The sequence below is a fragment of the Mesoplodon bidens genome (assembly GCF_964165515.1).
Source record: "Mesoplodon bidens genome assembly, chromosome: 13".
Classification (NCBI taxonomy): Eukaryota; Metazoa; Chordata; class Mammalia; order Artiodactyla; family Ziphiidae; genus Mesoplodon; species Mesoplodon bidens.
Window position 1 is genome coordinate 28,890,455 of NC_138169.1, and position 15,952 is coordinate 28,906,406.

At 40.5% G+C, this 15,952-nt stretch overlaps 1 protein-coding gene across 1 annotated transcript in view; it reads left to right on the forward strand.

Annotated features, from left to right (window-relative positions):
* Positions 1 to 5,609, forward strand: part of PTPN2 (protein tyrosine phosphatase non-receptor type 2) — an 83,636-nt gene extending 78,027 nt beyond the window's left edge. The window contains exon 10 of the mRNA XM_081253236.1: positions 5,242 to 5,609. Within this exon, the coding sequence (XP_081109362.1) occupies positions 5,242 to 5,263 (22 nt within the window). The 3' untranslated portion in view covers positions 5,264 to 5,609. The remainder of the gene's footprint in view (positions 1 to 5,241) is intronic.
* The last annotated feature ends 10,343 nt before the right edge of the window (positions 5,610 to 15,952 follow it).

Consider the following 15,952-nt stretch of genomic DNA (forward strand, 5'->3'; position numbering starts at 1 on the left):
CGTAACATTCCTTTCAGTGTTTAACTTGTTTTACTTAAACTTTAAATAGTTGTTATAAATTTATTGGCTGAAATAATGAAATCACATTATTTCAGTGGTTTTCAAACTTTGCTTGTTGGATTTCTGAGGGGTCACCAGGAGGTGGTAGGAAGGACCCCAAGCTGCCAACCTTTACCTCCAACTTTCACTTCCAGCAGATAAAGTAGGCTGTCTCTGCTTTATCCACTTTACATACTAGGTACGATTGCTGCATGAGGTTTAATTATTTTCAGTGGGCAGTGATCATTTAAACAACAGTTTGAAAACCATCGGTATAGATAGACTTTTGAGTTGGTTCGAATAGCCTTCTCAAGTGGGTTGAGTTATGCTGAGAGTTTGAGAGCAGGACGCAGGTGGTGCTGTGTGTGGAGGACAGTTTGTGTCACATGTGCCCATGCCCCGCTCAGCACCACTGTGTCCTGTAACCTTTACATGGAAGGAGGTAAGAAGGATGTTGCTGTGTCTGCCTGCATCACCCCTGTGTTCAGGCACCATGACCCTTACATTTTAGGTCATTATTGGTTTAAAACCTTTCTTTCCAATTTGCTGTGGTTTATCTTTGCTAAAATACAGTCTATTACTCTGCAAGTCAAATACAGGTAGACCTATTCAGTTCCAACTGTGGGTCGCCTTGCTTTCAATAAAAGGCAAAGACTTTATGGGAAACACAAGCTGATAATGATACCCTTGTCCCCGGGCAGGGTGGATGTGCTTCGTGGGGCTCAGTGCTTCAGCTTTGCTCTTTGCTTCCCGTCCTTCTGGAGATGTTTGCCATAATGTATTTTTAAAATCACATCTGGTGTAGCGGACACTTGTTGATAAACTTCTGCTGCTGCAAACATTAGTCATCTTTCCTCCTCCAAGCACATCCCTGAGGAGAGCATGTTAATTTTTACCAGGGATTGTGTTTTTGGTGGGTGCCCTATACTAGTTACTGAAAATGCATGGCCAAGTGCCTGACCTTTATTAAAGAAGGCGTCTAGTCAGAGGGGCAGGCCAGGCGGGGTCCTGCCCTCAGGGAACAGCAGAGGAGTCGGCAACCACGGTGGGTGTGCATCTTCCCAGAACTTGTGTCTGTAGGTCTTCGTGATGTTTTCTAATTAGAACAGATGCTGAAAATCAGTTGTACGGTTTGACTTCGATGAGGTGCTGGTATTTTCTTAATAAAAAAGCCAGAAGCTTTATTATTTTTAAGAAAGACTATCTGCATTAATACCTAGTTCATTTGTGTTTGTATCTGCTCCTGCCGATAAACTGACAGCACCCCTGATTCAGCACCGTCTTTTCTGGCTGTACCAATGGGCTCTGTACTCATTTCCACGTGCAACCAAGCATTTTATGCCACCCTACTACTGATTTTTATTTATGCTTGCATGTGTAGAATATATACAAATACAGTTCTCCATATTTAGTTTATCCATATGTAGCATAGAAATGATGTAAAAGTGCATAGAGAACTTTGGTAATGTACAGACCACTTCCATGTTTAGATGTTTTATATATTTGCTCTGTCCTTATCCTCTTCTATATGTTTGGTCCATTTTATTATGTATTAGTATTTCTGCCAAGAAATGAACAAAAATAGAGAAAGGAAGTTAAAAAGTTGATTTTTTTTAATAGGTGCATCAGAGGAAGGAATTGTGACCTTAAGTTAATTTTATGTACACTTGTGCGTGTCCCCTTTGTTTCAAATAAACTAGAATTGATGGTTTGAATAAAAAAAATACATATTGGTTTAAAAAGTAGTTTCTGGCATGGAGCAGTCCTCCAGCTTCTGTATCAGTTCCGTCTTTCCTTTCAACGTCCTTGACAGTGATGGTTGTTCCCACTTAGAGGTCATTTCCGTGGTGCCGGGCATGGTGCTGGGGCTTCCCACATGTTCTCCTGGTAACCTCACAACAAGCCCGTGCAGCAGGTGGTGGTGTTGCTGAGCCAGAGTCAGCCTGAGACTTGACCTTTCTACCTTCTCTCCTGTTGCCATCATTGAAGACTCTCATGTAGAGTGTATTTTAGAATTAAATTCTCAAAGAAAGACAACTTCTGCAAGTCGTTTCCTCTTAGAAAAATATCTCTGACTAGATTCTGTGTGAACAGACACAGGCTAGAACCTGATTATGTTAGAAATATTTTATTGACCGTTGTATACTCTCTTTTAGTGAGTACATTTCCAGAGTGACTGCCTGGTTATTGTACAGATTTTAAAATCTAGTCTGCCTTGATTTTTACTTTCAGACACGAGTCTTACAGAGACTTTTAAAATGCAGTATATTGTAAGCCTAATGCCATTATGTCTATCATCCGATTCTCCCTATGTCCAGGCAAGAGTCTAAGAGTCACACCTTCCGTCAGCACTGACTTATTTCTGGTTCCAGCAGGTCCCTGTGGGTTTGTTAGTGGGGTAGAAAGCGTGGACAAGGGCGGGGTGGCTGAGGTTAGGACTCCAATGACCATCCCCTGCTGGAGCTGAGTGCCTGGCAGGGATGGCGTGTTCTGGGCTCCCATTTCTACATCACAGCTATTCAAGTCTCTCTTACTTCAGGAAACCCTTATTTGGCGTTGACTTATCTAGATGATAGTCATCTTATAAATAAAGTTTTGAAAAACAGAAATTCAGTATTTTTTCACATAATAAAATTAAGGTTTTTTGACTTAAAATACAGGCCTTGGTCGTCCCCTGGATGATTTATTCTGGAGTTGACCTGTGTCTTTCATCTTTTCCCTAGTTCATTGGTTTAGATTTGATTCCATCTTTCCTTGTATCTGTCTTCAAAGCACTGTTTCTGGGACAGCAGCACCCACAGCCCCTACAACAGCAGATAAGTTAGAAATGCCAGGTGTCCTCTTGTTCTGCTGAATGTGGATGAGTAATGTCATGTTGCAGAGTACTGCCCCGGCTAAGCAGTGACTCAGCCTGAGGGGCTTTTAGTTGGGTCGAGGGATTGTCTTTATCAGTAACAACCTGACAACGAGAATTCTCAAATGCTATGACCGTCTCTGTGCAGTCCAGTGGGAGAATGAAAAATCCAATCATTGGTACTCTTTCTGTTTGGGTTTTATAATTTAGAGTGGAATATGGGAATTTTAGGATTTAGGGAGGATGGATATTACTTGCAGAGTCTACTTTAATACTGTTGTCTGGTTTTCCATCACATGGTATATTGGGGGAGCTATAAGGAGAATGGAATGGAAATTTTTTTCTTTATGGAGACCATTTTTTAAAAGCATCAATTCTTTATTGTTGCTCTAATTTGGCATAGATTTTTTAGACATATGATGATGTTGATATTTCAAATTACTACTATAAAAAACCTGAAGTTATTTTGAGTTTGGTGAATTCGGGAGTTTCCCACTGGGTAAGTTGATGTTGTCTGTAAGGCAGTGAGTGCCTTGCTCACCGCAGAGAAGTGTATGGGACTCTTTTCAGTAAAGCAAGGATGAGTATCTGGTGGCAGGAACTACTTCGGTGTGGAGCCAGCCCCTGTCAAGACCTTTTAGTTGTTCTAAGGGGTAGTTCATCCTTGCTGAGTGTGTCTTTAACACACTGCTGGGGAGGCAACACCTGCCGGTTCTGCCAGTCAGTAGATACACCTCTCCGAGGTGCATCCCGTTTCCCGATTTTCAGACGAGAAAACTGAGTCAAAGAATAAGTAACGTGCCCAAGGTTGTACATCTAGATCATGAGAGAGCTGAGATTTGAACTCCAGTCTGTAGAATCCCAGTAACTCCAGTCTGTAGAATCCCAGTAACTCCAGGCCTCATGCTTTCCCATTATGTCACACGCAACCTGTTTTTATGGAATATTTAAATGGAAAAGCATTAGACAGCTACTGTTACCCATTAAAATCCAAAATAACCCTCTTTTTATTTTTTAAGTGAAACAAATCAAAGTTTTCCCCTCCAAAAAATTTTGTGGAACAGTTTGGACTACCACTGAGCCAGAGTAATACTGGAACATCAGAGCACTCTCTAAACCAAACCATTATTTCATTCACTCTGACTGGATCAGTTCCTTGGTTTTAACAAGGGGACTTCTGAAGGTGTGGGAAACACATGCATATTTTGCAGCACTCAGGGTCAGTCAGAAGCTCTTTTCCTCACATCAGCCACTTTGGTTCAGGCTTCTCAGGTCCCTGCAAGAAGCACCTGTGGTAGTTTCTGTGACCACAGGCACCTAACAAGAATTCTTCCTTGGTGTCTGGACATTTCTTTGTCAGTGCTGGAAATGAGACACCAAGGAGCCAGCAGTCAGGAAGAAACCAACTCGTAGTATTGGGGATCTTGACTAAATGTTTTGGATAAATGTGTGGGTGTGGTTTATATTTCCTATTTATACACGTTGAGGCACAATAATGACAAGTATTTAGATCTGGTTTTTTTTTTTTTTTGTCAGAGCAAGGGAAGTTGAGGGGAAATACCAGTTACCACCTCAGAAGTTCAGCCATTTGCAAATATTGTGAAATAACATTAAAAACTCCCCTGCCCTTAAATTAGTTGTTATTTCATCTCTCTATCACTTGTTTAAACTCTCATTTATCTTTACTTTTTGGTATTAAAGTACAATAAATCTATCAATTATTTTATGTCTGTGTTTTCTTTTAATACTTAAATCATGTCACTTCAGTTCTGTATTTCTGTGATCATTAGTATTACCCTTCAGGACAAAAAGCATGCTGCTAACAGTCCATGAGTTAAAGATATAAGCCAACTTTATGTTCATACATTACATTCATAATATTTTAGCAGTATGATACAGTGGAGGTCCAAATTGGATTAGACTTTTGCATTGAATTCCAAAGTATTGGTAAGTCTAGCACATACCATATAATCTTGCTAAACTGTTATGGGTACATTTTTTTTTTTAAGTGTCTGTCTGTCAGTATAGCTCACATGGAGGTCATTTCTTGAGTAATACAGGATGACCTAAAAAAATTCATAGTTATTAATTCTTGTAAAAGAGTGAGAGTTATGGTGCTTTAACATGAGTCTACCTCACACCACCAATTCTGTTTGAAAATCAAGCACGTAAGCAGTTTTACCGAGGTAACAGCGAAGCACTCAGTGTGATTGAGTGTGATGTGTTGGAATGTTTTTTGGTTGCCTTTTTAGTTCATTGTTAGTCCTTTTATGTTTGTGTGTATCTGTGTATGTCTGTGTGTTTGGTAAATATGAATTGAATAGATGACTTCTTATTTTATGTTTTAGGCCAAGATTGACAGACACCTAAATATTCATGACTTGAGAATATTCTGCAGCTATAAATTTTGAACCATTGCTGTGCAAAGCAAGACCTGGAGCCCACTCCGGAAACTAAGTGAGGCTTGATAAGCCTGTAGATTGCCTCACATTTGTCTGTTTACAAAGTAAACCTTACATCCAGGGAATGAAGAGCACCACCAGCAGAAGACTTTGCAGAGCCCTTTCATTTGATGCATTGTTAAGTTTTTTAATGCGTGTGTGAAATGTAGAGAGATGTAAAAGAAATAAATTAGGAAAGACTACTTTGTATTGTACTGCCATTCCTACTGTATTTTTATACTTTTTGGCAGCATTAAATATTTTTATTAAATAGACTGTGTTGGTCTGTGTGCATTATCTTAGGACAGCTCTGCTTCAAATAATGAATGTTTTCCTAAGGGTTTGCTCTCAAGTTTTTATAACTAGCAACTAACATTTAAATTGAACTTGGTTCAAAACATTGGCCCCTTGGTTTTTTAAGATGTTTATTTAGTTACCCTATCAATATAGGTTAGGTGAATGCAACAAAAGAAAAGTTATAATATCCCTTTTGTTACCTGGAAAAATATTAATATGGATAATGGTATTAAATCAATTTTAGATAAGTACAGCAATTCAGTGCAGTTTTTAAATCACAGTGTTACTCTCTCCTTGGAGGTTGTGCTTTCCCCAAACACCTCCTGTTGTAAAGAGACCAAAGGTTCCTTCCTGAGGGGGCATTTGGCCTCTTGACTGTCTAATTTCCCGACCACGTGCTGGGCTTGGGCTCTGAACCCACTCAGTCCTCAGTCCTGGTGATACTCATCCAGAGACACGTCTGCGTCATGTGAGCATCACCGTAATGTGTGACAACTCACTGTTGTTTTTGTTTTGACAACTGTGAATGTTCTGTAACGCCGTTCATTGAATAATCTATATCATCTTTCACAAATTTAATGACTCCCCTTTTCCTTTTTGCCTTGTCCATGGGGTTTTAGTCTATTTTAGGAGTAAGCAAACGTTATTAATCCCTATTAAATCTTTCCTAAAGAATGCATGGAAAGTTTGTTATACCACAAAGTACAGCGAGATAATCCTCCAGTGTGTCAAAAAAGCTTCTTGAAAGCGTTCTCTGCACTCAGCTACCTCTATTTCCTGACTTCCCGATACTGTCCCCGAAGATTGTGACTTTCTCTTGCGTCATTCCAAAAATGACCCCTAAAGGTTGTCTTAGCTCAGGCTGTACCAAATGCAGTTGACACTCTTCAATTCTCTCCTCGAATGACTTCTCGACAGCAGAATGAACTCCTTTGAAGCTTCTCTGTAGACTCAAGTAAGACTTCTCTCTGGGTTTTCTCAGTCCTTCTGCCTGACTCCTCCTCTTCCTCTTTTCTTTTTTTTTAATTTTAATTTTTTTTTATTGTGGTAAGAATACCACACGAGACCTACCCTCTTAACTTTTTAAGTATACGACACGTTTATGGTACTGTTGACCGTAGCTACAGTGCTGTCCAGCAGACATTAGACTGTTCTCATCTTGCTTAACCGAAACTTTATGCCTGTTGATTAGTATCTACCCATTCCCCCTCCCACCAGCCCCTGGCAACCACCATTCCACTCTTTGACTCTACGAATTAGACTCTTTTAGATACTTTTATGTAAGAGGAGTATCCAGTGTTTGGCTTTCTGTGACTGACAAGCTTGTTTTCACTTAGCATAATGTTCTCAAGGCTCATGCGTGTTTTTTAAGGCTGAGCAGTATTCCATTGTCTGTATATACTACAAAGTAGTATAGACAAAGTATATACTACTTTTTAATCCATTCCTCTGTCAATGGACCTTTAGGTTGTTTCCACATGTTGGCTATTGTGAATAGTGCTGTAGTGAACTTGGGAGTGCTAATATGTCTTTAAGATCCTGACTTCAGTTCTTTTGGATAGATACCCAGAAGTTGGATTGCTGGATCATGTGGTGGTTGTATTTTTAATTTCTTGAGGAACTTCCATACTATTTTCCGCAGCAGCTGTACCATTTTGCCTGCCACCAACAGTACATGAGGGCTCCAGTTTCACCTTATCCTCCCCATCACTTGTCTTGTTTTTTTTTTTTTTTGATAATAGCATCCTTACAGTTATAAGGTGATATCTCATTGTGGTTTTCATTTGCATTTCCCTGATGATTAGTGATGTTGAACATTTTTTCATATACCTGTTGGCCATCTATATGTCCTCTTTGGAGAAATGTCTATTTAAGTAAGTCCTTTACTCTTTAACTGGGTTAGTTTTTTTGCTGTTGAGTTGTAGAAGTTCCTTATATATTTGGAGACTAACCCTTTATCAGATACATGGCTTACAAATATTTTCTCCCATTCAGTAGGTTGCCTTTTCACTCTGTTTCTCTCTTGCCTGACTCGTATATTGGAATTCCCAAGGTCTCATCTTTGGGCCTTTGATTTCAGCGTTGGAGGATCTCATCTTTGCCCAAGTCTTTATCTAATACCTCTGTGCTGACTACATACAACTTCTTCGACTCTGGCCAGACATCGCCGCTGAGTTGTACCCATACATCTAGATCCATGAATGGTCATTGCATTAATTCCTTAAGCTCCAAACCTGAGTGTGGTCTCTCTCATCCCCATCTCATCTTCCTCCCGTGTTTACCTGGTTATTTGGTAGCATGTGCCAGAAACCTGAAGTTCATTCTCAGTTCCTCCACTTAGGCTCCACATCCAGTCAGCTCACCAAATCTCTCCCACTGCCTCGCTTTAGCTTACACCTTCATTGCATGTGAGGGTGATGGCAGCAGGCTTTCCTGCCATTCCACTCTGCCTCACAAGCGATTTAAAGTAAAGATCTGGTTTTACGCTCCTTAAAATTCTCTGATGCCACCTTAGACAAATTTGCCTCCATTTTAAACCCCAAAGCCCCCAGCATGCTGTTTGCACCATTTCATCTTTTTGGCTGCTGTGTGTCCATTTATATACCTATTTTTTCCCAGTTTTATTGAGAAATAATTGACATATATCACTGTATTTAAGTTGTACAACACGATGGTTTGATTTGCTTATACGGTTGACCCTTGAACTGTGCAGGTGCACTTAGGCACAGAATTTTTTCAGTAGTAAATACTACAGTCCTACATGACTCACGGTTGGTTGAATCCCTGGATGTGAAACTGTGGATACAGAGGGCCAACTAAGTTATACAAGGATTTTCTGCTACTTGGAGGGTGGGCACCAATAAGCCCTGTGTTTTTCAAGGGTCAACCATATTGTGAAATGACTAGCACAGTAAGTATGGTTAACATCCATCGTCTCACACAGATACAATAAAAAGAGGAAATTTGCCCTTGTGATGAGAACTCTTAGGATCTGCTGTCTTAACTTTCCTGCGTATCATACGGCAGTGTTTGCTGCAATCACCATGCTGTACATCACATCACATCCCTAGGACTTACTGGAACTGGGTGTCTGCACCTTTTGACAACCTTCCTCTGGTCCCTCCCCCGACCCACTGCACCCTCCCACCCACCCCGGTATCTACAAATCCAATCTCTTTTTCTCTGAATTTGGAGTTTTGATATTTTAGATTCCACATATTTGCGAAATCACACAGTATATGTTCTTTTTCTTTGATTTATTTCACTCAGCATCATGCTCTCACTATACATCCATATTGTTGCAAATGGCAAGATTTTGTTCATTTTTTTGGGTGAATAGTATTCCATTGTATGGATTCCACATTTTCATTATCCATTTATCAATTGATGACACTTAGGTTATTTCTGTATCTTGGCTATTGTAAACATGGGGATGCAGACATCTTTTTGAATTAAGAGTTTTCATTTTCTTCAAATAAATACCCAGAAGTGGAATTGCTGGGTCATATGGTAGTTCTACTTTTAATTTTTTGAGGAATCTCTGTGCTGTTTCCCATAGTAGCTACACCAACTTACATTCCCACCAACAGTGCACAAGTGTCCCCTTTTCTCCACCTCCTTGTCAACATGTTATTTCTTGTCCTTTGGATAATAGCCATTCTGACAGGTGTGAGGTGATATCTCGTGGTTTTGATTTGCATTTCCCTAGTGACTAGCAACATTGAGCATCTTTTCATGTACCTCTTGGCCATCTGTATGTCTTCTTTGGAAAAATATCTGTACAGGTTCTTTGCCCATATTTTTAACTGGGTTATTTGGTTTTTTGCTGTTGTATGAGTTCTCTATTTTGGATATTAACCCCTTATCAGACAGACATATGGTTTGCAAATATTTCCTCCCATTCAGTAGGTTGTCTTTTTACTTTGTTGATGGCTTTTTTTGCTGTGCAGAAGTTTTTTAGTTTGATGTCCCACTTGTTTATTTTTTATTTTGTTGCTTGTGCTTTAGGTGTGACGCCCTGTCTTCCTTAATGGGCACCCATTGCAACTGTGCCAAAGTTGCAACTGTGCCAAAACATTTGGAATTAGTGGAATATTCCTTGTTCATTCATTTGTTGGATGAATGTTTATTGAACACGTGCTAGGCGCTGTACTAGGCATTGCATATTCAGTGACGAGGGGAACGTGGTTGTGGTCTGCTGCAGTCTTGTGGGAAAGTCAAACAGCACACATGTAAATAAGCAAGTACACATGCAGTTAAAACTAGTGGTAAGCACTATGGTGGAAGTGAAAAGGTACCTCGTTAGATGTGAAGAAACGGGCTTTGGGAAAGCAGAAGCAGAGACATCGTTCAGGAGCTCTGGGTCCTCACTCTGCTGCTCTACTTGGATAAGGATGTGGCCTTACAAGAAGTTTGGCTCAAGATACGAAGAGTCCAGTGTTTGAAGGTGTTGGGTTAAAGCGCAGTGTGTAGATTGCTAGCCTGTGTTCTTTCCGAATGCCGATGTGAGCCCGTTTGGAAAGGGCAGCATCAAAGCAAGGATCAAGTTTCCAGATCTGGTGAGAGCCTACCCGGTGGTCTCTGACAGTCAGGGGCATGTCACTCCAAGGTTTCTGGAGGCCAAGGGAAGCTCCTCTGAAATAAGCTATATCTGCCACTGTCCTGTGTGATCGCCTACTTTTGATAAAAGTTTATCTTAGTTGAATCAGGAATTTAATGTAACCTGTGAGTCTTTGGATGGGTCTCTTTCTGACAATTCTTAGCCCACCTGAAATGCTGCAGCTACTCTCAAATAGGATGGATGTGAAAACCCCTCCACTGGGATCAGACTTGGGACAGAGAATCGGGAAACCAAGGAGTGAGCTGACTCCTCCCGGATAGAGCCAGGACAGTGTGTGGCCTGAGACACAGGGTGGTTGAGGGGCCCCTCCGTCCTCCATCCCAGTGCTTCTGAGTGTCTGGCGCACAGGAAGGAAGCCGAAACAACAAAGTTCGGTGCGTGTTTCTCTCCTTTGCAGCCTCTAAACCGGAACTACCCAAGGAAGAAGGTCCTGGGAAATGTGTTCTCGGCTTCAGAGGGGAGCGGTGGTGGTGCCACATCACAGCAGGCAGCCGAGCACAGCACGCATGGGTGACGTCCAGGGTGCCACCAAGTCCAGCATGCTCGTGTTTCAGAGCAAAAGAAGTAAAGATCTCCAAGTGGGGTTTATTCCAGGAATGCAAGGATTCTTCAAAATACACAAATCAATCAATGTGATACACCATATTAACAAGTTGAAGGAGAAAAACCATATGATCATCTCAATAGATGCAGAGAAAGCTTTCGACAAAATTCAACACCCATTTATGATAAAAACCCTGCAGAAAGTAGGCATAGAGGGAACTTTCCTCAACATAATAAAGGCCATATATGACAAACCCACAGCAAACATCATTCTCAATGGTGGAAAACCTGAAACCATTTCCACTAAGATCAGGAACAAGACAAGGTTGCCCACTCTCACCACTCTTATTCAACCTAGTTTTGGAAGTTTTAGCCACAGCAATCAGAGAAGAAAAGGAAATAAAAGGAATCCAAATTGGAAAAGAAGAAGTAAAGCTGTCACTGTTTGCAGATGACATGATACTATACATAGAGAATCCTAAAGATGCTACCAGAAAACTACTAGAGCTAATCAATGAATTTGGTAAAGTAGCAGGATACAAAATTAATGCACAGAAATCTCTGGCATTCCTGTACACTAATGATGAAAAATCTGAAAATGAAATCAAGAAAACACTCCCATTTACCATTGCAACAAAAAGAATAAAATATCTAGGAATAAACCTACCTAAGGAGACAAAAGACCTGTATGCAGAAAATTATAAGACACTGATGAAAGAAATTAAAGATGATACAAATAGATGGAGAGATATACCATGCTCCTGGATTGGAAGAATCAATATTGTGAAAATGACTCTACTACCCAAAGCAGTCTACAGATTCAATGCAATCCCTATCAAACCACCACTGGCATTTTTCACAGAACTAGAACAAAAAATTTCAAAATTTGTTTGGAAAAACAAAAGACCCCAAATAGCCAAAGCAATCTTGAGAAAGAAAAATGGAGCTGGAGGAATCAGGCTCCCTGACTTCAGACTATACTACAAAGCTACAGTAATCAAGACAGTGTGGTACTGGCACAAAAACAGAAATATAGATCAATGGAACAGGATAGAAAGCCCAGAGATAAACCCATGCACATATGGTCAACTTATCTTTAATAAAGGAGGCAGGAATGTACAGTGGAGAAAGGACAGCCTCTTCAATAAGTGGTGCTGGGGAAACTGGACAGGGACATGTAAAAGTATGAGATTAGATCATTCCCTAACACCATACACAAAAATAAGCTCAAAATGGATTAAAGACCTAAATGTAAGGCCAGAAACTATCAAACTCTTAGAGGAAAACATAGGCAGAACACTCTATGACATAAATCACAGCAATATCCTTTTGGACCCACCTCCTAGAGAAATGGAAATAAAAACAAAAATAAACAAATGGGACCTAATGAAACTTCAAAGCTTTTGCACAGCAAAGGAAACCATAAACAAGACCAAAAGACAACCCTCAGAATGGGAGAAAATATTTGCAAATGAAGCAACTGACAAAGGATTAATCTCCAAAATTTATAAACAGCTCATGCAGCTCAATAGCAAAAAAACAAACAACCCAATCCAAAAATGGGCAGAAGACTTAACTAGGCATTTCTCCAAAGAAGATATACAGACTGCCAACAAACACATGAAAGAATGCTCAACATCATTAATCATTAGAGAAATGCAAATCAAAACTACAATGAGATATCATCTCACACCAGTCAGAATGGCCATCATCCAGAAATCTAGAAACAATAAATGCTGGAGAGGGTGTGGAGAAAAGGGAACACTCTTGCACTGCTGGTGGGAATGTGAATTGGTACAGCCACTATGGAGAACAGTATGGAGGTTCCTTAAAAAACTAAAAATAGAACTACCATATGACCCAGCAATCCCACTACTAGGCATATACCCTGAGAAAACCATAATTCAAAAAGAGACATGTACCAAAACGTTCATTGCAGCTCTATTCACAATAGCCCGGAGCTGGAAACAACCTAATTGTCCATCATCGGATGAATGGATAAAGAAGATGTGGCACATATATACAATGGAATATTACTCAGCCATAAAAAGAAACGAAACTGAGCTATTTGTAATGAGGTGGATAGACCTAGAGTCTGTCATACAGAGTGAAGTTAGTCAGAAAGGGAAAGACAAATACTCTATGCTAACACATATATACGGAATTTAAAAAAAAAATGTCATGAAGAACCTAGGGGCAAAACGGGAATAAAGACACAGACCTACTTGAGAATGGACTTGAGGATATGGGGAGGGGGAAGGGTAAGCTGTGACAAAGCGAAAGAGAGGCACGGACATATATACACTACCAAACGTAAGGTAGATAGCTAGTGGGAAGCAGCCGCAGAGCACAGGGAGATCAGCTCGGTGCTTTGTGACCGCCTGGAGGGGTGGGATGGGGAGGGTGGGAGGGAGGGAGATGCATGAGGGAAGGGATGTGGGAACAGATGTATATGTATGACTGATTCACTTTGTTATAAAGCAGAAACTAATAAAAAAATAAATTAATTAAAAAAAAAAAAGAGACATGTACCAAAATGTTCATTGCAGCTCTATTCACAATAGCCCGGAGCTGGAAACAACCTAAGTGTCCATCATCAGATAAATGGATAAAGAAGATGTGGCACATATATACAATGGAATATTACTCAGCCATAAAAAGAAACGAAACTGAGCTATTTGTAATGACGTGGATAGACCTAGAGTCTGTCATACAGAGTGAAGTAAGTCAGAAAGAGAAAGACAAATACCGTATGCTAACACATACGTATGGAATTTTTTTTTAAATGTCATGAAGAACCTAGGGGTAAAACGGGAATAAAGACACAGACCTACTTGAGAATGGACTTGGGGATATGGGGAGGGGGAAGGGTAAGCTGTGACAAAGCGAAAGAGAGGCATGGACATATATACACTACCAAATGTAAGGTAGATAGATAGTGGGAAGCAGCCGCAGAGCACAGGGAGATCAGCTCGGTGCTTTGTGACCACCTGGAGGGGTGGGATGGGGAGGGTGGGAGGGAGGGAGATTCATGAGGGAAGGGATGTGGGAACAGATGTATATGTATGACTGATTCACTTTGTTACAAAGCAGAAACTAATAAAAAAAAAAAGAAGTAAAGATCTCAACATAGACACGCATCAGATAATCACGACATACGCTTTAAATATCTTACTTTTTTCTTTTCTTTTTTTTTTTTTTTGCGGTACGCAGGCCTCTCACTGTTGTAGCCTCTCCCGTTGCGGAGCACAGGCTCCGGATGCGCAGGCCCAGGGGCCATGGCTCACGGGCCCAGCCTCCCCACGGCATGTGGGATCTTCCCGGACCGGGGCACGAACCCATGTCCCCTGCATCGGCAGGTGGACTCTCAACCACTGTGCCACCAGGGAAGCCCTAAATATCTTACAATTTTATTTGTCAGTTATAGCTCAGTAAAGCTACAAAAAAAAAGTAAAGATGAAGTCAAGTTGGAAGCACCAACATGAGCTACTCTCCACCCACAGGAACGTTCAAGGTGGGCCTGATAAACTGGAGCCATTTGAACCTTTGAAAGACCAAAAGACTGGTGATGCTCAACAAGGGTAAGAAATGTATAATATTGGGAAGATGGAAAGTTCTGGAGATGGTGGTAGTAGTGGCTGCATAACAATGTGAATGTGCTTAATGTCACAATTGTGCAGATGAAAATGGTAAATTTTATGTATTTTTAGCACAATTATGTGTGTTTGTATTGTGAGAATGTTCTCCCTAATTATTCATCTGTGAAATGGGAATAATAGTATCTGTACTTCATGGTTGTTGAGAGGCGTAAAGGCATTTAAAATGCTTAGTGCAGTTGCCAGCTCTTAAATATTCACTAATATCAACGTTACTGTTACCTAAAGAATGTGTTACTTATATTGCGATAAAAAAATGCATTAGGCCTTCAGCCAGATGATCAAGGTCAACGTCAGCAGAGATAAGTCGTGTTGATTGTGTATACTCTTAGCACCAAATGATGAGAAGGGCACTTTTCCTCTGTGGTCTTCCTCCCCAAAACACATAACCCCAGTCTAATCAGGAGAAAAACATCAGACAAATCCCAGTTGAGGGGATACCAAACCAGTCCTCCTCAAAACTGTCAAGGTCATCAAAAACAAGGAAAGTCTGAGAAACTGTCACAGCCCTGAGGAGCCCAAGGAGAGAGGGTGACTAAATGTAATATGTCCTGGACAGGATCCTGCAGCAGAAAAAGGACATTAGGTGAAAACTAAGGAAATATGAATAAAGTATGAACTTTAGCTAATAATAGTGTATTAATATTGGTTCATTAATTGTGACAATTGTATCTACCATTCTAATGTAAGATGTTATTAGGAAGAGAAACTGGGGGGTATATGGGAACTCTCTGTACTCTTTGTAATTTTTTTGTAAATCGTTTAAAACTATTCTGAAAAGATTATTAAGAAATAAAGGAAGACTTAAAAATGATTCAAGAGAAAGTGACGATATTGAAAATGCCAAACAAGGTCCCTGAGAAACGCAGAGTGAACAGAACACTAACATGTAACCAAGAAAAGTTTCCAGAAATAAAAATACTTGAAACTTCATATTGAGAGAGTACTCCTGAGAATATCAACCCAAAGCTGCCACAATTGTCATGTTCTAGTGAAATGCCTTTGATGGTAACCTGACTTTCTTTGCTTTGTAAGTCACGTGCTCTTCTTGCCCAAGGGACATATTTTCTTTTTATTTGCCGTCCAGCAGCACTCCATGCCAGAAGACATGTTTAGATCCTCGTGTCAAGAAAATGTGAGACAAGGATATAAAATCCAGTAAAAGTGACATTGAAAGTTATCAACATAAGGACTTCCCTGGTGGTCCAGTGGTTGAGAATCCACCTTCCAATGCAGGGGACGCAGTTTCTATCCCTGGTCGGGGAAATAAGATCCCACATGCTGTGGAGCATCTAAGCCTGTGCGCCACAGCTACTGAGCCCACGAGCCCTGGAGCCCGCACGCCACAACTAGAGAGAGAAAAAAGAAACCTGCACGCCACAACTAGAGAGAAGCTCATGTGCCACAATGAAGAGCCCACATGCCTCAACGAAGACCCCAAGTGCCACAACTAAGACCCGACGCAGCCAAAAAAAAAAGTTATCAACATAAAAGATTTCAG